Below are 24,707 nucleotides of genomic sequence, written 5' to 3'. Positions count from 1 at the left end.
ATGATGGATGACACAATTGCAGCCAGTTCAACAACTCTCAGTAAAATGGCAAAAAAATAAGGGAGGTCTGTGTCACAGTAGTTGAAAGAATGAGACAACGTTCAGGCCAGCAGATTAGTGGAAGAAGGGAGTTTGTTGTGATCGATGATAGCCATTTTCGCAAGAAAGATATAGTAATAGTGACTTTAAATAACTGTCAAATATAATCAAACATGTTATTGTTGTTGTTATTGTTTGTATCTGTGTTTGTTGTTTTGTTTCTGCATCAGTATGGGAGAGGAAGAATGGTTGGTGGGTGGAAAAGAAAGAAGTGGGTCTTTGGGATGTTAGGTGTGAGGCATCATTTAGGATGGAGAAAGCCTGTTCTATGTCTTGTAGAGAGAATATCTTGAAGACACATAGTCACCTTGATTGTCCATCATGTGAGGGTTGGATCTTCAGTTATCAGTGATGAGTGGCATGTCCATAGCATTCTCTCTGCACTAGGGTACAACTATCACACTGTCAATCACAGCAGGTTGTGTGTTGTAGGTTGTGCAGGTTATGTAGATCCCCACACTGGTACCCACACCCAGCATCTTGAGAGCGCTTGGAGATCCTACAAAGAGCAGATCTGGAGGCTGAAGAGAAATCACAGTTTGCTTTCTGACTACCTTTCAGTGATTGAGTGGAATGAATGGCTTGCAAAGAAACACCCCAAAGGTTCATTTGGCAGACTGATTCATGACATCTCAAACAAATACAAGTAGACATAGTCTAACTAGTGTAGTACTGATATAGCAAGTATTTGCCTTTAGCTTAGACATAAACTTGTACGTCGCTTTGGATAAAAGCGTCTGCTAAATGAAATTGTAGAATTGTAGAATTGTAAACTAAATGGACATTTATTGAAAAAGAAACTTTTGAGTATTTATAAAACATTTACTAACTCACTTACTAACCATTAGTACATGTGTAAATATGGTATGTGTAAATGTATGCACAAATGTACATCCAAATAGTTTGTTAATCATTAACCTCAACTTTCTAAATGTTCTTATAAACCAATGAAAATTCCTTAATAAATGATTTTTCAAATAATGTAATACTTAATTAAGAAATGCTGAATCCATCATGGGGTAGCACGGACACCTCACAGCAAGAGGGTCCCTTCTGTGCAGAGTTTGCATGTTCTCCCCGTGTCTGCGTGGGTTCTCTTCAGGTTCTCTGGCTTCCTCCCACAGTCCAAAGACATGCAGGTCAGGTCAATTGGTGACTCTAAATCGCCCATAGGTGTGACTGTCAGCCCTGCAATAGTCTGGCGACCTGTCCAGGGTGTACCCTGCCTCTCGTCCAATGACAGCTGGGATGGGCTCTAGCCCACCATGACTCTTACGAGGACAAGCGGTTACAGACAATGAATGAATGAATCCATCATTTAATAAGTATGAAAATGCAATCATTACGCATGTGATACATGAGCTTATTAATCAGGACTAACACATTTTTAATTGTGTTTATAAACTACATACTATTGATTATTACTGTAGGAGCAATGCTTTATAAATAATGAATTCAGTATTTACTAACGCTTAACTAATATGCTTATTACTGTAGAGTAAAACATTTATAACTGTGTTTATAAATGTCATACGATTTTCAGTTTAGATGTCTTTTGCTGCAAAACATGTATTTGGATCAGTCTGACCTTAACGCCAAATTAGGATTTTGTGTGGCTTTTTACGGAAAGCTGTCCTATTTGCAAGGAATCACATAGAAAGACATTTCTATGCTGGAAACATGTGAAAATGGATTAATATGATGGAAAACGTGGGTTTGTGTATATAACTTTGATAATTTTTTTATTAGGAGCAGATTTTAACTTTAGATGTCTTTTGCTGCAAAATGTGTATTTGGATCAGTTTAGGTGCCTTTAAGCCTGGGTGGCCTGTAATTTATAAATTCAAAATGTTCCACGTTGGTTAAGCTTCCTTTGTCTGTCTTCTTTTCTTATGGAGGGTTGGATGTTATCAAAGCCAAAGGCTTGGCGCTGGGCTGCTGTTATGGAGCCCCTAATAATGTAGAACCATGGCATAGTTCACATTACCTGTGCGAATGGCATACTTGTATTCCTGTCCTGTAGCCATCATTTTGTAAAGTTTTTTACATTGGAAGGACAAAAGGACGGCTACAGGACAGGTTGGCAGAACACAAATATACCGTTCACATAGGTAATGTGAACCATCCCATGGCTCTACATAATCAGGACCTCCATAACAGCAACCCAGCACCAAGCCTTTGGCTTCGATAACATCCCACCCTCCATAAGAAGGGTGGACCAGTTTGGCTGGGGTTCATTTTCCATTAGAATAAGAATATAGAAAATATAGAAAATGGGACACCCCACTTCGGTTGAGCCCCATTTTCCGGTGCGCACCACTACTACAACATGTAACATTCATAAAGTGTGCAGCAGCGAGCAGTCAATAACAGGGTTACTGCCAAAAAGATTCTAGTAATACCTGCTGGTAAAATTTCCTCTCTCTCTTTGTCCCATTTGGTTGCGCCCATGCTGTGATCGTGCTTGACCCAACCTTCTACTGCCATTATTATGAGCCACGCCTCCACTATCAATATACGCATGGGACAGTTGTTGATAAGAGTCCTATGCATATATTGATATTAATTATATTGATATTATCATAGAGTGCATTTAGTAATTTTACACCTATCGTTATATATATGTAATATGACATGCTTTTGTTTCCATTATTGCTGTGCATTTCTCCCCCTCTCTTCCCCTCTCTTTTTCTCTTTCCTTTACCTTTTTAATTGTTATTTACGACATCTATTGCACTTCTGTCCACCCTGATCATCCTCTGCTGCTCCTTCTGGGGTGTCTTCCTTGTTTTTTCCCCCCATTACAGGGGTTCTTTTCCGGGATTTTTTCCTTAGGTGATGTGAGGGTCTAAGAGCAGAGGGATGTCGTATGCTGTAAAGCCCTCAGAGGCAAACCGTGTTTTTTGATAATGAGCTTTACAAATAAAATTGACTAAACTTGACTTGACTTCTGTCGGATGATGAGGAATTCAGGTGACTACATAAATGTAGGAAGTTGAGTGCTGCACCGCTTCACGCACAGATGGCCTCAACAGGGACAACAGAAATTTAATAGTGAAAACAGATGTCTGAAAATGGGATGTAATGAGCAAAAAAAACACACAACAGTGACATATTACTGCAGGTCTATAGTACTACATATAGACTTGCACTTGCTGGATACGCTCGGTGGCAAGCAAGGAGAGGAACATTTTGCACATCCTCAAGCGACCACAGTGTGATCTTTCTGAAAAAATTATTTAAAATTATACAAACCTGCGCTACAATAGCTTAGCTGTGTGCGCTGTTAAGGGTATTCTATGCGTGCCGCCCATTGATGACGCGGTGACATTTCTGTCTGACCAGTCAGTGATCTGCAGTGTGTCCATGTCACCTATTAGTACGTCTTAGTACCCAGTTGGCTATTTTTGGAACCCCAGGAAAGCAGGTACCAAAAAGGTGGTACCAGGTACCAGGTACTTTTTCCTAATGGAAAACCAAAAAAAGGCGAGTAGAGTCAAGTAGAGAAGAGTAGAGCCGGTACCATGTACTAGAAAAGCGCCATTCAGTATTGGTGTATATTGTGGACCTGAATAATGCACAACACCTACACTCTTTCCAGGCCAAAACCCCCAGATACAGGTGTAAGATTCCTGTTGGTGTTTAACCAGTATAAAAGGACCTTTTGTGTCTTGAGATCTGTTTGACTCCCTGTCGAGGGCTTGTGTGCTGAAACGCATTGGAGTGTTTTTAAGCTTCAGCATGACCATGCGGTAGAAATAAGGGCATTTTAACATTTCAAGAGAGTGCCTTGGAGTTTTCTTTTTGCTTGTTAATACAAATTGTTGTACAAAATATTTTTAGTCAAAAAACAGATTTGAAACTATTAGTATTTGTAAAATGTGACTTATTTGGAAGGTTTAAAATGTAGGAGCATGCCATAGTATTTTATTTTGAATTTATCATCATTAAAATACCATTTTTCAAAAATAGTTTTCTTAGTCTGTTCATGTGCAGAGATGATTGCACCACCTGACATTTTGGGGGTTTGAGATGCCAAACATGAAATAATATACATTATTTGAATGTACCAAAAATGTGTTCAAACTAAATAGGTTTTTTTAAAACCTTTATACTCCATAAAGTAATGTAAGTCATGAATTGATTAAGTTATTTTCAATACTTTTAACCCTATTGTTTTGCTAATGTTTAGAAACTTGCACATCACTGAAAGTAGTGCTCCTTATTTTTTTTGTATACCAAGAAATCCCAGGGCCCATGTGCACTTAATTTTTTGACTGCCTCACCTGCAGCAGATTTAAAACCATCCACTCCAGCTTCTGCTATGGTTTGAAATTGCCTATATAGCTCTTGGTTTTAAACATAGAAATACATTATGGTCAAGCCAATGTTTTCTTTTGCAAGGTTTTTAGCTGAAATATCAGTGTGGCTCTTAAAACTGCACATTCCAAGTACAAACACAGATAAAGATAATTTACACAGACACAGTCAAATTCATTTCCCTGCGGGATATGGTATCTCCTTCATTTTAAGTGCAAATAGTTACGTCCTAGTCTTAAAACCTGAAAATGATATGCATCAATGTATTTATTAGAAAACTATTAACAGAACAATCTCAGAATCGAGTTTCTGATCATTTTGGATCACAAGATTAAAAGATAGAAACAGCTACCTAAATAACTAGTCCATCTTTTTTACAGACACTGATATATTCTACTTGAAAACTACAAGTACTTTAAAAAGTACAATATCCATATTGGATACTCATTTCATCTGAGTATTCAGCTCACTTGTGATTTAAAATGTATTTTCACTCTTAAAATACTAATTCAGGATACAGAACTTAAAAAAGGAAAACTCCATCATCTGAATCTCCATGGGTCCCGAGTCCATGCTATGGTGGTCCTTATACAGGTTTTATGACATTAGGCGTGGCAGAGTAGCTTGTCAGCTCGAAGACTGGAGAGGCTCTTGTTTCCAAGCTCTGGAGGACCCAGGCACCTCAGGACATGAGGGGGCGACAAGATAGCTTTGGTCTGTCCCATCCATTGCACTAAGGAGATGATGTTACAGTCACAGTGCCACATGTTGTCATGGAGATAGAGCTTCTTCAGGTCTGATAGGGATCAAAGAAATATGATCACTAAAACTGAATCATCATCAGTTAATTATGCAGTCATTAAAATGGGACCGTAAAAAAGAGGGCTGGTGGTAGACGTACAGGGCAGATGGGTAAATATGTTTCCATTCACTGTCTTCAGGCGGTTTCCACTGAGTGCCAGCTGGGAAAGCTTGTCTGTGTTCCTGAACACATCAGGTGGCAGGTGCTCCAGCTTATTGTTCCTCAGGTAGAGTTCCTGATTCAACACAGCCCATTTGTTTTTGTTGCATTTAGCTGATCCATCCACAGTGAAACACTAATGTGCAATGCAGTCTCAGTAATCAAATGCATGCAAAGGATTTTAAAATGTTTACTAAGGTCATCTGATTGTCCTAATTTACAGATATAAACTATGAATACATCTTAAATTTAAGTAAAAAGTTTAACACACACACATACACAAAAAAACTAACTATATTTGAACCAGATCCAATTATTTTTCACATTAAACTTATTCTACTTGTCTTTTTCATCTAATTCTCTGTTTGTGTATAAACCAATAACACTGTTTTACCTGCAAGTTGCCCAGACCATCCAAAGTTGTCAAACTCAGTGTGGACAGAAGATTGTTGTCCAGAACCAGCATCTCCAGAGATTGCAGCGGCCTGAATGCTCCAGCAGGGATGTGCTTCAGACTGTATTTGGGGAGTCAGGATTCCTTAATTAACATCAATACACTGTACAAGTACTGTACTGAAAATGAATGTAAATATATAGAAGGTAGTATAAACCCCTATAATTTTTTTTTCAGTAATTGATGAGGGTATTCACTCAGCATGGAAAACATATCAAACTCTCTGCTGTTATGTCTTGTTTTGCCTCCTAAATGTAGAAAAAAAACAACATAATTGTGTCTAGTGCCAAATAGACCTGCTATACCTCTATTTGTTGAAAACAATACTCTTGTAGGCTTGTTGTCTCATAACGGTTAATGCTGCTAATATTAGATTTTATGTACTATGTATGTGTGTATGTATGTATTTAGGTAGGTAAATATTATTCACATTCGTGTATATTCAAATGTTTTTTCTTTTGTTTCAAAGAACATACAGTTGTAACTTTTGTAAAAAAAAAATTTAAAAAAAAAAAAAAAAAGTGTAATATTTGAGTAAACTGTCACTACATCCATACAGAGGTCAATGACACAGATAATCTGTGAAAGAAAAAAAAAATCTGGTTCTTCCTCTTACTCCTTGTGCATTTGCAAGAAGCCACCATGGCTCATGGGAAACAAAGAATCAGAAGAATGGCAATAGATTGAGCAAGTGCCCAGAACAACATGTGTTTACACTGAAGTAACAAAATATTTTTGATGAAGTGTACAGCACTGCACCATCAGTGTCTGATTTATGATAAACAAGCTTGTAACGAAAAAACACTGAAACATTTTCAGATGTTTAGAATCCATCAAATCAAACAACTTTCTTAGTCATTATGCAATAACAATGAGACAGCATTTCAGCTGCATTGAACGTCCCCTTTCAAATCAGTGTTTCATTCATTTTTTAAATATTCAATTTAGAGTTATCTACCTGTGGCATCGCTTAGTGCAATAGGTTTGGCATTGGGGAGGTTTAAAGAAGCAACCACTAAAAGCAATATGACCTGTTATTGTCTAAGTTGAGAAACATGAGCTGTCTGAGTCCAGTGAAGGCCTTAAGAGAGATCCTCTGGATGCGATTCAGGGAAAGGTCCAGAACTTTGAGGGCAATCAAAGGCTTAAAGGCATTAGACGGCAGTGTTGTCAGTTCATTAAGAGGAAGGTCTAGGTCTGACAAGTTCCTCATTCCAACAAACATCTCAGGTTTGAGGATGCTAATCTGGTTCTGTCCCAGCATGAGGAAGCGAAGGTTCAGGAGGTCCTAGAGACATGGAAAAAACAATGTTTATTACTGATCAGATTATTGCATTAAGTCTACTGTAAACTAGGACTGTAGTCAATCAAAGAAAATTTAGGTCAACTGATTGATTGATGTGGAAACAGTTTTTTTGCATGTTATCTCTTGATAAACATATCAGCCACAGGGCACTCTACCTGGTAGTTTTTCGCCCACCAAAACATTATTTATTCTTAGGCCCATGTATTTACACTTAGCTACAACCCCAGGAGCATCACAAGGCTCTGAGAGTCTGATTTGAGCTAAGCAATGCACATCTGGCATTTTTCTGTGGTTTCATTCTATAATACTGGACTTATTTTTCTAAGAAGGTCTGAACTTTGTGTTTGTGTTGATGTGTTATGTTATGATGATAATGCCTGTCCTAGAAAAGTGTATAAAGTGTGTGGTGAGGGGTTTTACAGCCTTAAAACATCTATAATAAAAAAAATTGTAACCCTGACTACTTCGCGATTTTGCCTATTGCGGGTTATTTTTAGAACGTAACTCCCACGATAAACGGGGGACCACTGTAACTCAAGATTCGTGGGTTCACATCTAAAACTGTGTGATTACACAAAGGCAGAAATATGAATAAGGATTCTTTTCATGAGATTTATAAAGCCATGAATACACCTGATTCTTTTTTATAGCTTTTAATCTGGTACTAAGCGCATGGGCATAGGCTTCATTCCCATACCCAATTTGCCATAAACAGATGTAGAAACAACTTAAACAGCCATTTGCATACTGATACTTGTGCCCCTCAACCACTCATTCCACCTGTAGAGTAGTCGTCTCTGCAAGGTTCACCAACAGTGCCAAGTGCCACATGCCACATTTATACTGCTCATGTGGACACTGACTTTCCAAAATGGTCAAAACAAAAAAACGATCACTGAACTCCACACACCAAACTGATGGTGGCCCTAGTTGCTTTATTGTGTCCTGCATTGTTGGCCCTTATTGACTTTGGTCCTCATCAATTCAGCAAGTGACATTGGTGGCTGTAACAGTAGAACCTGTTGGCAAATGAAATCACTCCGACTGGCAGTTTACCTTAGTGCATGAGAGGGGAAACAGGAGTGAGAAATGTAAACAAACATCTGCTGTTATGGAAGATTACTTCCTCTCACACTGGTACAGAACATACATGCTTGTTGGCGAGACATGGTGACGTGAGGCAATGCAGCAGGGAGGCTTTTGTTGGTGTCAGTTCTCTGATTTCGGTTTGGTACGTGTCTGAGCCGTAACAGGAAAATGAATGTAAATTTAAATCGTCAAACTCAAAATTATTTAAAATTAAGTTCATAAAGGTGCCTTTGATTGGAATTTTACAGAGGACCCTGCAGCCTGCAAAAATAATAACACACACAATAAAACTGGCAAACAGCTTAAAAGCAATGTTATAAACCTACATTTAATCTCATACTTTCATCACCAGCAGCTATCTTAGCATGGACACACCTAGTCTGAAGAATGCACGAGTTGTATATATTCTTACCACATTTTCTTCCTTAGTAAATGCCAATTTATTTGAGGGGAAAGGCATACACATGGTTTTTGTGCACATTGTTCATGCATCTGGCCCCTGTTGTTTTCAGCTCGGAAAAAATGCTCTGGGTACACATGGCCTTATGAAAATACTACTAGCAACTGACCGGGACAGTCCTACCAACAAGACTTTGGTCCAATATGAGTATATTGACCATCCAATCAAACAACCAACTAGAGGGTGTCAGCCCTGTACATGTCATCTATTCTTCTCCAAAGGCTTTACCTGGAATCCCCCTGGTGGAACGTTGGTGATGTGGTTTCCGTAGAGATTGAGGAGCATCAGTTGCTTTGCACCAGAGAGGGCCTGGGGGTGGAGGGACCTGATGGCATTTTTTTCCAGGTTGATGCTTTCAATTTTCGGAATTGATCTCAGAGCATTTGCCTTCAGGTCTGTGATACCATTCTCACCTTTAGACAGTAATAAAAAAATAGGATTCCAATGCAGTTATGATCCATACTGCTTATGTTTACTTACTGTCAGATAAATTATTAACCCTTTGAAAACTGAGCAAATTGGTTTGATTTTTTCCAAAAAGATGGGGCAATGTGCAACTTAACAAAACATATATATATATATATATATCTATATATAGATATATATAGATATATACATACATACATACATACGTTTGTATATATATATAACATTATTTAAAATATATAGATGATATAATTTATTTTTTAATTTAATTTTCTGGACATGTTTCAGTTGTTTTAGATTTTTTTTTAAATAATCCTCTCCCCTTTTATAAAATTGTTTTTCAAGTCATTTATTTTTTCGTAATTTATTGGACGTTTATTGCCAAGTTTGTCATTGCCTTTTTAACCATGTTTTTGAAAGAAATCAAGGCAATTTGGACAGTTTTTCAAGGGTTAAATAGCTTGTGAAAGGTGTCTGAACACAGCACAAGAGAACTGATGACAATCCAGGTTTTAAAGGGTTAAGTGTCTTGAATTTCACAACAGACTTAATTGTCAATTTGATTAACCACAAAGAATTCACCAAGTTTGAGGATCCAGGCATCAGGGGGCAGTTTGGAGGGAAAGGCACGAATCCCCATCTTATGACAGTTGACCTCTAACTTTTCTGGACCTGACTTCCTGGAGCATTTACAGACACGAGGACAGCCTTCCACAGCCTGCACCATCCATAGGATCACCAGCATAAACCAACCTAAGTTCTGCATCTCCCCTGCAGAGTGGAGGATGTAGAGATGAAGAGAGATATTATTTTTTTTTTGTTTACTAATTTAATGACCTATAGTGTACTCTCTTTATGCTCTCCATGCCACCACCGTGATGTCAGCAAATTGTAACTCATGTGAGCAGTTGTTAATTTCATCCATTGTCTCTTAATTGTAATTTTGTTTTGGCAACACGTCAGGGAGCGAGAGAGAAAGATAAAGAGAGAAATATAGTCTTATAGGTATTACTGATATTATGTAACCAGATGGTAAAAGTCTAAATATAAATGTAAAAAGGAAATAAAACCCCCACCACAGCAGTTCTGCATAGTTTAACCATCTCTGAGAGGTCAAGAGGCACCAGGAAAACAGAGAGTACAACAAATGCTCTATTTTTCTGGATGTAGATTGCTGCAGTGTTGATGTTTTTCTGTAGGCTTATGTGGAGGCTAATGTTTCCCTGGCGCCCTTGTCAAAGAGCTTATGGGTTTTTTCAACACGTTGTCATCCCAAGTTGTCACATATTGCCAGTCAACAGACTTCCATGTCTACACATTAAGAGTTCGGTATCCTTCTGCATCTGCGTTTTACACTCTGGGATGCCACTACCATGATGTCAACAAATACATATGATGGGGCATATGATTTGGGATAATTGCAGAAGTTAAGCTCTGTGGCAAACAAACACGATACTTACACTATTTCTTTGCAAGATAATCTTGAGAAAAGAATACCTTTTTCAGGATTTTTTAAGCCAAAATGTAATCGCCAGGAGTAAAAAGCAAATGTAAGGCTATAAATGAATTACAACACGATTGCATCACCACCACTATGAGGCTGTAAAGCTGTGTTCAGTGTGGCTTGGCTTGTTGACGTTCTTTAGTCTTATTTAGCCACTTGTTAGCAACCATCTTTTTAAAGACACAAAAGCTTCAAAGTTCACAGTGGGGTATTTACTGACATATTTTATGTCATAGAACAAAACATGAAAGTCTCTTCAGCTTGTGTTAACCACAGACCTTATTTTACACATAGGCAATAACCCACTGACTTTGAAAGTTCTGATTATTATAACATTTAGAAGTCCTTAAAAAGTTGAGGAAGTTAAATGTTTAAAGGACAATCAAAATGGAAGACAAATCTGATCACATGCAGTGCTGTGGGATATTGAAAAGCATTCCTTTCTAAATAAAGCTGTTGAAACTTAACATAAAACATGTACAAGTAATTTTTAAAGTAGTTGTTTGTGTTTTTGGGGTTTCTATCCCTTTCTTTTTCCCTGTGTTTTCCTGTGTTTGTGTGTGCGGCTGGAGGTGTGGCTGGCTTCCTCTGATAAGCACACCTGAATTTCATCTGACAGTCACTCCTGGTTGAGACTCTGCTTCAGTGCTAGATCACTCCATTGCAGCTGGTAACTAATGTGTTTTGCTAGCTCGCTTGTTTCTAGATTCTCCATTGCTCTCTGGTGTGTTTTTACCTGCCCTGCAGTGATTTTTTGTTTTTTCGCCTACTGGCTGATTTTTGATTTCTACCCCGTGTTTGTCTCCAGTTAGCTTCACCTGTGCCATGCCAACGCTCCAGCCTGACTTCATCTCTGTCATGTGCCACCTGTCTAAGTGACTCAGTCTGCCACGTCAGCCAGCAGCCAGCCTGCCTCCGCCAACACCACCAACCTTTGTTTGTTCCCTCTTTTTTTGATCAACTGCGATAAACTGTCACACCTTTTTTTGTCTCTATCTCTGCATTTTTGGTCCTCCATACAAACAACCCTCACAAGTTGTTCCTAAATTATTTGCCAAAATACTTGCCTAAAAAAAGCAAATCAAATTATAAAGCCTACTGTATGCAAAGACAATCCTCTGAAACATTGTATGGAAAGCAGAGCAAACACAGAGTAACACAGTGGAACAAAAAGCATCTCTTCATCCCAAATCAGTACCTTATTGTTTCAAATAACTGAACTGGTTTATGTGCGTTTCATTTCTCCCATTCAACTTGAAAGCTGATCCGAGATGGAAAAATCAAGAAGTAAGACAGATGAAGCTGCTGGGTGCTACGTACCTGAACAGGCTCACACTTAACTGAAAAGCACTTCGTTCTACGGATATCTTTCCACTTTGTTTCACCTCTCAAACAGGTAGTGTAAAAGTTTCCTTTGAGAGTGTCAGTCACACTGTTATGTAATAATAAAAATAACTCCTACCTTCTGTGTCCAAACTCCCACAGAGCTTTAAAAGCAGATTTAGCAGATACAGAAATGATACTTGAATTCTGTACACATCAGACGGAGCACTGCAATCCACTCGACTCTGCCTGTGTTCTAAACCAGGGAAATAAGAGTGTGCAGCATATAAAGTGCTCTATAACACACTTGCCAGTGCCATAGTGTTGGAAGACAGCAGACAGTGAGAGCAAGGTGTGAACATCCTCAATTCTCCAGCTCTGCAATGTCACAGAGCCCAGAGAAATGTGGCATCCACAGATTATGGCATCACTCCATATTATACTGCTACGTCTTCTGACTGTGTGTGTGAGGGATGTTTGTATTGTGTGCATGTGAGGTTTGGTGGGTGAGTGTTATATTGATTCTTTTCTTCATAAGGTTTAAGTTTGGGCACTCTGGGCATTTTCACCTCTCAAATTTTTGGGGACTTGAGTTGAAATAAATGGTTAGGTATTTTGTGAAATCCTTGATTCACTTTCTTGCAGAGTAGACTAATGAGAAAATTGATACAACTCAGAAATTATTGAATATAAAGCTGAAGTCAAATGTTAATGACAATTCAAATTTGGCTGCTTTTTATTCAGACAATTTGTCCGACAATTGTATGTCTTTCTGCGCTGCGCTGCACTGCACTGCACTGCACTGCCAGACCATCAGCGGTTTCTGATCTGTGATAATAAAATGCCTTATGTCATGTTCACACTGGAGCGATAAAAACATTTGTGTTGTGTATACAGTCACTTCTTTATCTTTGGAGCAGTTTGAAACTCACAAAAAAAAATCACCCTCAACAGCTGAGGCAGCTGAAGGCTGAATGTGTTTTGCAGTGAAACACAAGAGAAAGCTGGATGTAAACATGGAGTTTCCATGCCCTGAAGCAGAATCAACCAAGACGGGCAGCTGTGGTTCAGAGGTAGAGTGGGACGTCCTCTAATCGGAAGATCAGCAGTTCGATCCCTGGCTCCTCCAGTCAACATGTTGACGTATCCATGGGCAAAATACTGAACTCCAAATTGCTCCTGATGCTGTATATGAATGCTTGCTAAGTAGCAGGAGGCACCATGTACGTTATCCTCGGCCACCAGTGTGTAAATGTATGAGTAAATGTGTGAAAGTGCTTTGAGTGGTCAAAAAGACTAGCAAAGCACTATACAAGTTCAGTCCATTTACCCATTGTCCCTGTACAGGAGAATGTAAACTGACAGGCTATTGCAACACAGTGCGTAATTTCACTTCTATTCGCGTCTTTACATTGACTTTGTATGTAAATCAATCCGCAACATTGTTTATCCTTCAATTCTGAATCTCAGTACCTTCAAGAGAATCCCTTCTAAATCTTAACATTAATTGGCTATCGCAAGACATTGCTCAAGTAGAAAATTTAACACAAAGACTCGAGTTTTCTCTTCCATCCCATTGCATCCATCACACCACCAGGCGTGAATTTGCATCTATTCACATTTCCATTGAATTTGTATATAAACTCACAGCCTGAAAATGTACTCCATCATGTGCACACCTTATATGACTTTAACTTTTATTTTAAATTTTACATTAAGAGACTTGTGTTTTTAATTTTGGCCTAGGTGAGGGACATTCAACTTTAAAACAGTAGTATTTTATATTCATTTTAAATTAAAAAGCTATATCCCAGCCACAACACTGGCTTAGCAAGCTTAAGCTGCTGTGGACTGGGCCACAAAACATAGCCACCTAAAAAAAAAAAAAATAACCTTAACCTTAGGAAACGGTTTTTCTCGGTTGAGTCTGGTGGTTTTGATATAACCTCCAAATCAGTGTTGGTAATGTAGCGGGTGTATTTTGAACCCAACTGCAGCAAAACGGAGCACAGAATCAGTTTGCAATGCCTTTATTCAAATTCAGCACCACACAGAAACTGAGCAGTTCTTGACAAAGAGTTCAAAAAACAAAAACACTAAGCTGCTAAAACAAAGTCTGTCGTTCTTATCATTTTCACAGGGGAACAGGCACAATATGTAATTCAGACAGGCAAAAGTTCATTACCAGGTGAGCATAATGTCCAAACAAACAAACAAACAAACAAACAGGCAAGGGACAAGCAGCAGGTATGATGTAAGCCAAGTAAACTGTCCAGAAAGCAGCGTTTTTCACCAGGCGTACAATCACGGGCAGTGAGAGCAGCAAAAAAAAAAAAAACCAACAGGAAAACTCACACTGAAGCGTTACAGGTGAAAAGCGCCCAACAGCCACAGATAACCAGGAACCAGGAGGACCAAGGCAAAACTTCTGATCAGGTACAGAAGGCTGTGGTGTTTTTCCAGGAAGCAGACAGGGCAGATGAGTCCAGGACAGGCAAGGTCAGAAATGGGAGATCAGGCAGAGAAACACTTGAAAGTCTTGCATGGCAAAGAACAACCCAGCAACTGCGTGAGTGTGATGCTAGAGTCTTTATGCTGTGCTTGATTGCTGATGATTTGCTTCAGGTGAGTGTAATCAGGTGAGTGAGAGGAGGTGTGTGGAGTGAGCAGGGGGAGATAGAGCAGTGGAAAAGCACTGAGTCGAGGTAGTGAATCTGCAGACTGTGACAGGTAAGGGCTGTCTCACGGCAAGGTGAAGTGGTAAAAATATTCTAAATATAGCATATACTTAAACTGATAATGATTTTTTTTAGGTGGCATACAAATAATTAATCAAGGCAGAGTTTGCTTACTGCCTTTTATATATGTATGTGATGCTGCAGTTTAGTTATTGTAAACAGTTGTGATTATGATTTGGACAATATGTATATATACTGTAGAATGTTTAAATAATAAAGGTCTTTAGCAACTAGCTAAATGGAGGCATATCACCAACATCTGTGGCAGGGTCAGACATACTTCTGTCAATAAATGAATTCTTCCTGGTGCTTGTATACTGGTACAAGGACAGTGTTCCAATTAAATGGTCTAATTGAACTATAACCATAGCTCCAGGTGTATAAATGTTCTGACTGTTTGCATATTTATTTCAGATTTTTTTTACACTCTCCTAGGCTCTTTTGAATGTCTTCTGACATTTGTCTATATCTTGACTGATATACTTTAGTCTGTAATATGTCAATAGGCCTCGGTGAAACAGTAGTAGTAGTAAGGGTGTGGATATGTGAAGTACGGGAGGGAAACAGCACTGAGATGCCCAGGGAAAAGGTGATTTGGCAGTAGTGTGTTTACCCCTGTGGCCCTTTCTGCACTGAAGCATCCTCAAGCGCTCCATCCTGTGCTTGTGGTATATTTTCTCCCTTGTGTCTGTATCCTTTCTGATAGAGGGGTGAATCTCATAGGTCTTTGCTCAGTCTGAGGATGGTGCCCTATTTCATGATGCTCTGACTGTTGACATCTCACTAACCATTTCATGCAATTTTGTGCTTTGCATATTTCCATGTCAATGCAATTCTCAGTTTTATGACTGTGATAAATGTAGGACAGAATTCTTAATTCTGCAGTCTTGTGGATTCTCAGTAATTTAACTGTAACTTTTATGAAATATGTGAGAAGAGATGAACGACACTGATACTATATAAAGAGAAAAAAGTCTGTTTTTCTGTTACTATCTGTCTGTTACCACCATCTTTTTATTTCATTGTTTTTTCTGATACACGGTGTTGCAGTAATGTGTATGGGCCCTTTGTTGTTTTTTTCCCTCTCACCCTCACTTTGCTGGACTGAGATAAGGATTGGGTGTTTATAATGAAGTTTACCTCATTTTCTAAAATGATGGAGCAATGCCATTTTGCCCACTTGTGCAAAAATCAGCAGGAATAGTATGTCTATAATTCTAGCATAGCCAGTTGTAAATACTGAGATTGTCTGAACATAAAGATTCATATCTTGGGTATGTCTTTTGTTATAAAGTTCTTATTCAGATTTACTCCCACCAAAAATAAAAACTGGTGCTATAAGTCAGGTTGTTGCATGCTCCTGTATGTCCTTGACTTCATTACAAATTGTACATTTAAAGCTGCAGTGGGTAACTTTTTTTCAAAATAACTGAAAAAAAGTTATTTTCTGAAACTGTTATAGTAATCTGAGAGTACATGAGAGAGATGATCTCATGTATTCTCTATTATAAATCTGGATTCAGCTGCTGGGGCTGGGCCGATCATTCCTATGAGAGCTGCTCAGTGGCACATGAAGCGAAGAAAAGCTCTTTTATCAGGTTTAGAAATGTGTAAAATATCCGCCGGCGGAGCAACCGACTTCCGGATTAGTGCTTCGGCTAGTTTGAATGGCAGTCTAAAAAATTAAATCTTGTGGCTCTTTTAGACATTCCAAATGTTATTGACCCAGATGGTTTCTATCCAGACAGGGATAGAAGACTTTTCGCGGGGTTCTGATGCTCACAAAAAATGATTTACTGATTTACAGACGTCTCTTTCCCCATGTTAGCAAATGGGGAAAAGTCTTTCTAGGCCAGTGTGCATCGCTTGACCAACTCAAACGGATGTAATTCTGCTTTTGGGCAGTATGTAAATTTTGCATCAATGCATGGCACACTTCTTGCGCCATGCATGTATGTGGCTCCCCCTGGTGCTGTTATTGCGATTTGTAGAAATCCATCGCCCGCGGCAGAGATCAACTAATCAGAGCCGGGGGGAGGCTCTACACAGTGTCAATCACTGCCGTGCACTCGCTGCGCAGTCACCCTCTCTCGCACACACTTAGCCAAGCTTGCTACCGTCAGCTCGCGGCCTCGGGAGGAAAATTACTGATACAATGGCTGAGTAAACAACCACCAGTAATGAAAAACGGCTCATTCCTCTGCTGACGGCAGCATACGCAGTGAAGACAGAGTCACCGAAGCAGACCGAAGGCGAAAAAGTTAAAAGGAAAGAATTCAACCGAGCCCGAAATACATCAATTGTGAACACCGGAGCTGCTTTTCTGGAGTGACGAAAGCTAACAGCTAAGTGCTGAAAGCACTCTAAACCGATGCTAAGTTAGCCTCATTTCTGCTTAACAGCTAAAAAATGTTTTTAACGAATGCACTCTAACACTGCAGACTGTACGTTATGTTACTGTGATGCTGCTGTGGAGCTAACATTAGCGTTTTTATTTTATTTACTGCAGAGTGGATAATAATATCCTTGTGAAGTTACCGAACAGTTTTGTCAGTCTGGGATTATTGCTGATATTTATGTATGCTCTCACATTATAATATTGTCATCACCACTGATCTACCATGTAGTTTGCTCTCTGTTTACCACAGTTGCTGTTATCAACCCCTATAGTGCTAAAACCACATGCTGACATGTTTTTTTGTTTGTTGTTTTTTTTGCCAAATCGAAAAGCAAAATGATATATCCGTCTGAAATGACAAAATACATCTGAAGGTGAACAAACTGTCAGATCACACATTTAAATATTTCTGCTCTTTCCACAGGCCTGACATCACAGAGAGAAAGACTGGATTTTGCATCAGGAATCAAATTCTCCAACACTATTTTTTAACTGATATATTATTTAAACATATTATAGTTTGTTTTATAAATATTTAACACACTGTGGCATGATTCACATACTTGTAAATAATCTTAATTTGTATTTCATTTATTTTATTGTAGTATATTGCACATACTTTTGAATAAATTTTTATGTTAGATTTATTGCTTATGTATAGTATGAGAGCAAACCTTTAAAATGTTACAATTTTCCCCTGGGGATCAGTTAAGTATTTATAATTATATTCCAGCCAATGTTTTCCCATACCCCTGTATCCTACCCATGTAACTTGTATTTCGGTCATCTACCAAATAAAACTGGAAAATATATGTAAAGTGCCATTACTTATGTTTACATAAGCTTCTCAGGTATTGACTGTGAATCTCAATGCTACAAATGCTGGTCTTTATATTGTTTAAAACTGATTCAATGAATATAGTGATAATAGAATATGGTAATGTGTTTGATTTATGCAAGTACAACCAAGTCCATTTTTAAAAATTTATTTATATAATGGCAAAGTCTAATACATTTTTAAACAATCTGGAGACATAAGAGCTGGCTAAAACAATCTATTTACAGTACATTACAGTACTCAAAGTATTTACATGTAACAGGGGTAACAGTAGTGGTTTTGTCTGTGAGGATCTGGAAATCAGTAAAGAATTGACCAGATACATTAGCCTGGTATGGCCACTTGTGAGGTCCCACACTGCCATGTAACATGACAGGACTGTCTGCTGTCGGCTACAGACCCCCCCTCAGGCGCGAAGCTCCCTCCTGCAAAGGCCAAGGTCCTCTGTGTTTGGTCCACAGGACGCCCCAGCTCCCTCCTCTCCCCGCCCATCTGCTCGACCCAAACATTCTTCTCATCCTCACTCCGACAACCCTCCTTACCTGGAAAGTTTGAGTTCCATCTACTCCTCCTGGCAATTTTGATGAAAACAGTGAGAGGCATAGGGGCAGAGGAGCAGAAGATTGTTAACTTCAACTCCACAGAGCAGAGGGATTTTGGACATTTTGTTGACTTTTTCACTGTGTGCGTCCATAGGAAACTGTAGGTTCATTGTGCTTTAATTATGTTACACATTTAAGTGTTTGCTGTCTAATTATGTTACATAGTTGAGTATTTGTTTTTAATTAGTCTGTTTGTTCCCTTTGTTGCAGAACTACACACCCAAACACACATATATATGGACAAATAAAGTTTGAGAATCAAAAACTGCACTCTGCCTTTTTTATCATCAAACTCATCTGACCGCTGAAAGAGTCCTGACTTGACACCCTGAAGCAATTGCTACCACACAACCAGATACATACTTTCACACATTTACCAATGCCATTGGAGACAGGTGGCAGCATCTCATCATGTTTTCTGGCATCAGTGCAAGAGCCAATACCTGCCCTTCAAAGTTGCAGGAAGTGGCACTAGGAGACAAGAAGGGGATCTTGTGCTGCTAAGTAACATCCAAGTCAAGCAAAACCATTGGCCCATATGCATGGTGGTCAAAACCTTTCCCAGTTGTGACAGGAAGGTCAGGTGAGAAGAAGTCAAGGTTTCCTCTGTAGGAACCAGAAAACTTTTTTGAGACCCATAATGGACACTGTTATCCTTTTGCCAAACACCAACGACAAGGACAGAAAAAAAGAATTTGTAACATCCCATAGATGTCAGATGGGGAGTGTGCTGGCAGATTGTAACTCTTCCAGTAGATGGTGCTAATGTTTCATTTTGTTTGTCTTCTTCTACTGTTACAACAACAAATTGAAATTACTGCAGCTGGTCAGGTGACAGGAAGTATCACGTTTTAGTTTGGTCAGCAGAGATGGAGCCTTAAGCTGTGTCCCAATTCAGGGTCTGCATCCTTCGGAGGCTGCATTCGAAGGCCAATTACGTCCTGGCGCTTCTTGGCTGTCCCATTTGGTCACAATTCGAAGGCTCCTCCTTTCGCAGCCCACAAATGCGGCCTTCTTTTCCCTCTGTTTGGAGGACACATCGCTACTATCCTTCGCGGCCTTCCATTTCCCAAGATTCCTTGCGTGCCCGCGATCTTCAAAAATAATGGCGGCACAAAGCGGAGATCGGAGAATTGATTTAACTTAATGTGGGTTTTTACTCATTTGAAAATCAAACGCCAGATATGTTAAACTTAGAGGGACATTAAAATGTCATAATTTCATTCATAATACATGACGTTAGTAATGCTAACACGTACCCACCTGGCAGCCCCGCTGTGCTGCCCGCAGCAGCGGAGAGCTCCGCCCGCTGACAGAGGCTCTACTGCGCGAAAAATCAGCTTCCGATGCGGACAGAGGCAATTGTCCTCCTTCTCCAGCAAAATTTAAATAAAAAGTAAATTTTAAAAATAAAATAATTTCTTTGCTTTAGTGACCCCCCCTCCCTCGCTCTCGCTCTCTCTCTCTCTCTCTCTCTCGCTCTCTTCCTCCTTCCCTCCCTCTCCCCCTCTCTCGGCCTCTCTCTCTCTTTTTCTCTCCCTCTCCCCCTCTCTCTCTGGCGAGCCTTGACGGCAGGAATCCACTGTCGTGGGGGTAAGGGCGGGAACATCTGGTGACGCAACCAGGCTAGACTGTCCCAATTAACAACCGTTAATGCCGCCTTCGGAGGTGCCTCCGAAGGCCGCGTAGGCTACGTCCTCCAAAGGATGCAGACCCTGAATTGGGACACAGCTTTAGTTAATTTCACGAAAATCCTCATCCATCCTTTTTTGTTGTTTTAACAGAGAGCATTGCCTGTAAGTGTTTTATCATCTCAATACATCCTTGAAACATTATCACCAATTAATTTAGCATTTTGATTGTTTTGTGGCTGTAGATGTTTTTACCATTCTCCCCTTTGTATATATTTCACGTTTGTTAAATGTCTGAAATTTGTGTTTTCACTCGGTCTGCAATGCAAATGTAACATGTGATTAAAGGAGATATACACAAGGCATTTGTTGCAGAGTTCATCTGCCTGCATAGCTGTTCTCAAGACAAACGGTGAGGGCAGAACAGTGTCAGAGAATAATATAAATGATGAATGGCTAATTTATGTAAATTGTTTACAATATATTATTTTTTAATTAAAAACAGGCATTTCATAAGTTAAGCATGCATTTTCTGTATTTAACATATACATTTAATTTACATGGTTTGGTCTACAGATGATGTAGACCAAGATGATGTACATTACCTAGTGGCCACAGGATGTATTACCGCATATGAAATATCTAACTAGAGGATGGAAACTCTCTGCCTGCTTGTTTCGAATTTCACTGAAATTAAAGATCCTGGGACATCAAAAGTCATTCAGTTTTTGAGTTTTTATCACACCATGTGGGCGTGGCTAGGTTTTTAAATTCAATGCTTCGCCATGACACAGTAAGTCGTTGTAACTCAGCCAGACAGGACTCCAGGACAGGACTCTCATGCTTGATGAGAGTCTATTACTGGCAACAGGAAGTATACCTTGTAACACAATTATCCTTTGATTTACATGAATTTTACATGGTTTGTTCTCTTAATGATGTTCACCAAGATGACATGGAAATTATGTCACCTCCACTGCCACCTAGTGGCCACTGGAAATACTATGCCATGTGACATTTCTCACTCCAGAGAGAAAACTCTGCGTGCATTATCTAACTTTCACAGAGATAAGCAACTGTGTCAGATGGAGTTCGGTGAGGAACCCCTACATGCATGGGGGTGCGAGAGCCCACTCATCGCTGCATGCAGCTTTAATTATTAATTAATGGTCTCTTGCGTGGGTGGGACGAAATGTATCAGTTGCGCCCCCTACTGATTTTCAACGCAGCAACTCCCGAAGCACGTTTTACCTCGAGCTGTGAAACTTTGACGGCCTGTGCAACACCCCAGTACCTACAAAAAAGTAATACCGTAAAACTAACAGGAAGTCATTTTAATTTGAAGTTGTAATTTTGGTGTATTTTTGGCCATTTTCAGGGGTCGTAATCTTGAGAATTTATCCTAGAGTTTTCATCAGATTGACTTTAAATGTTATGGCTACCTTCATAAGACATTTGACAGCAAAAGGTATTCAAATCATGAGTTTTCATCACACCGTGTGATCTGTATGAGGCATCTAATTTGGATGTTCTGCCATGAACCAGGAAGTAAACAGGAAGTGGTATGTAACTCTGCTGTAAATGGTCCAATATGACCCAAACCTCCTGAACACATCAATATGACAATTTTAAGCGATAATGAGAGCACCACCTATTGACACAAGAAAGGCAAAGTTTTACAGCAAGATGTCCAGCACCTAGCAGGTTGACTCGATTGATCTCAAAATGGTCTCAAAAAGTCTTTACAATGTTGATGATGCTTTCGTTGAAAGGTGTTACCGAAGTCGAGTGGACAATTTCGATCTTTTGACATGACATCAAAAACTGTTGGAACTTCGCCCCAGATGGTTAGATCTTTACAAAATTTCACTGATTTGATGAGAGTCCAGGCCTGAAAACATCTGCAGTGCGATTTTGAATCACAGTCATAGCACCACCTATTGGTAGCAGGAAGTTACTTTTTTTACTCTTTGATTTTTTTCCCCTGTAGCAGTTTAACTTAATTGACCTCATATTCAATTAGAATACTGTTGTCATGGAGACCCAGTGGTTGCCACCAAAGAGGAAATTGTTGTCACTTCACTTTGCATCAACCGATTGGCCCCAGATTTCACAGTTGTGGTCAGGCTGCAGCACTTATCACATCAACAAGTCATTGAACTATGATACTCACTGAGCCACCTACTGGCAACAAGAACTAGTTTTTGATTTTCATGAAATCTACATGTTTTGGTCAACAAATGATGTAGATTTTGTGTGTCCAAAGGAAGTAATTCACCATGTGAAATATCTCACTCAAGGGTCCAAACTCTCTGTGTACCTTTTCAAACTTTCACTGAAATGGATGATTGCATCACTCAGAGTCGTGCCAGTATCCTCGACTTGCATTGGGGTGCGAGAGCCCATTCATCGCTGCTTGCAGCTTTAATTATTATTATTTTTCTCTCCAATGAATCTCATATTTGGAGGTCTAAACATGCTCAAAAACTCATTCAAGTTGGTACGATCGTCCGGTCTGGCGAAAGATTTCGTATTTCAGTAGTTTCGGAAATGGCCGTGGCAGAATGGCTCCATAGCACCCCCTTATGTGTAGTCCTATTGGCTGGTTTCACCTACAATTATGAAATTCGGTGCACATATGTATCATGCCCAGACACACAAAAAAACCGATTGGACCCACCCCCCAAACCCAAGAAGAAGTTGGACATTTTGAATTTTGTGCTAATTTTTGGTGATTTCAGGCCTCACACTTTTACTACAGGATTAATTTGATCCCTGCTTCCACCATTATGGGCTTCGGCTCACAGTGTGGTCTATCTTTGCTAGTCAAAGTGTGGAACGGTGGTAGCATGATGGCTCCACAGCGATGTTTTGACTGCATCATGCATCACGGGAGGCTTTCAGTAACCCTAATATTAACAACCAGGCGGTAACCAGGCGGTGTCTGACTTCACCAATATCTCTGTAGACACAATGCTACCCGCTAAGACCTATGTAATATCTAGAGAGTTATTGTAGATCATTACATATTAAACGAGTACTGCTCTGCACCACTGCATATAACGTTAAGTAAGTGAATAAATTACAGTGATAAATTACAGAGTTGTCATTTTATATCTGAAATATATGACAGCTACAAAATAAAAACTTACCACAGTGAAACGTCCTGCTCCAGTCTTTGTTGCGAAAGTGGTTCGGGTTTACTGGCTTGTGTTTTTCAGAATTAAACTGGGGCTCAAATTGGTGAGGGTAAACCGACACCATTGCCAGCTGTGTTTTAGCTCCACAGGTAGCCTCAGGATCTAAAAGAGTGAGATTCCAAACATGCGTTCTAAGTGGTGAACCAATCACAACAGAGTGTCAGAGAGAGCCAGCTGGCCAGTCAGAGCAAACCTGGCTTCTCGGGAGGTGGGACATAAGCTCAGACAGACTGTTTCAGACAGAGGTGCGGCAGTATGAGACACACAATGTGTTTTTTGAACATCAAAGTATGTAAACCTATTCTACTAGTCCCCCAAAATACAAATATGTTCCTGAAAGTGAGCATAATAGGGCCATTTTAAAGTGTAGCATGATGATAAGCCTTGGATGTCTAATATATTAAAGAAACTTAGAATTCAGAGTAAAAAAGCCACAGAAACCAGAATGAAACAGCTAGAAGGGACATGCAGAGAAAAATTAAAAGACAAATACAGACGGAAAAGTTAGTGGCCTTTCTGACTCCAGGCAATCCCTGAGAGGCATGGAAGGGAATTCAAACCTTGACCAATGTTCCACACAAGGGCAGATCCCTCTTCTATCACCTTGAGAGTGGCAACAGCTCTGAGGCTGCCACTGCAATACCCCCCATCTCCCACCATACATCTAATTTATCTATCAAGAAAGCAGAAGTCCTTCAACTCTTTAGAGGCTGTGACCCAAAAGCCCAGGCCCTGACAATATTTTGGGTAGGGTATTAAAGCATTGTGCTGAGCAACCAGCAGCAACATTTACTGACATGTTAGGTCCTCCTGTAATCTCCACAAAGTCCCTTCCTGATGGAAATCTTCCACAACTGCACCTGTGCCAAAAATTCCCAGACCTATAAAGCCAAATGAGTTTTGCCAATAGAACTGACATCACTGGTAATGGAGTACTTGCAGCATCTAGTCACAAACACCTCACTGACCCCTTGTTGTTAGCCTATAAAGCCTCTCTGGGACTGGAAGATGCTATGTTGACTTTACTGCACTTACTGCACACTCACCTTGAAACATGAAAGACTTGTGCTAAGATTTTAAATTGTGGACTTTTCATCCCCTTTTAACGCTATTCAACCCATTATTTTAGCAAACATTTTTGGCCTTTTTCTTTGTCCTGGGACCTCTGGTCTCTCATAAGCACCAAAAAACAGTAAAGAATGTACTTTTTAAAGAAATCAGTGTCTTTCAATGTTCATAACAAAATGCACAGAATGTTTTATTGTGCTTTTACTGAAAGTGTTTTTCCCCTCTGCATCATCTGCTGTTTTGGTAAAGGTTCCGAGACAGAAAATCAATAAACTGTTTGGAATTAGTTT

General features: G+C 39.5%; 1 protein-coding gene and 1 pseudogene across 1 annotated transcript; one reads left to right on the top strand and one right to left on the bottom strand.

Moving 5' to 3' along the window:
• On the top strand, positions 1 to 749 carry LOC148186121 (uncharacterized; annotated as a pseudogene).
• Positions 750 to 4,668: 3,919 nt separating this feature from the next.
• On the bottom strand, positions 4,669 to 18,519 carry LOC148186120 (uncharacterized). The gene is made up of 7 exons (XM_088071447.1): positions 18,317 to 18,519; positions 9,698 to 9,939; positions 8,918 to 9,102; positions 6,866 to 7,122; positions 5,775 to 5,895; positions 5,321 to 5,456; positions 4,669 to 5,215 (listed from the first exon to the last, which is right to left on the bottom strand). Exons 1-7 carry the CDS (start codon positions 18,517 to 18,519, stop codon positions 5,025 to 5,027), a joined length of 1,335 nt encoding a protein of 444 aa, XP_087927573.1. The 3' UTR covers positions 4,669 to 5,024.
• Positions 18,520 to 24,707: the final 6,188 nt, after the last annotated feature.

The sequence above is a fragment of the Plectropomus leopardus genome, chromosome 20 (genome assembly GCF_026936395.1).
Source record: "Plectropomus leopardus strain MGB_pleo_1.0 chromosome 20, ASM2693639v1, whole genome shotgun sequence".
Classification (NCBI taxonomy): Eukaryota; Metazoa; Chordata; class Actinopteri; order Perciformes; family Serranidae; genus Plectropomus; species Plectropomus leopardus.
This window is presented reverse-complemented; position numbering and strand designations above follow the sequence as displayed.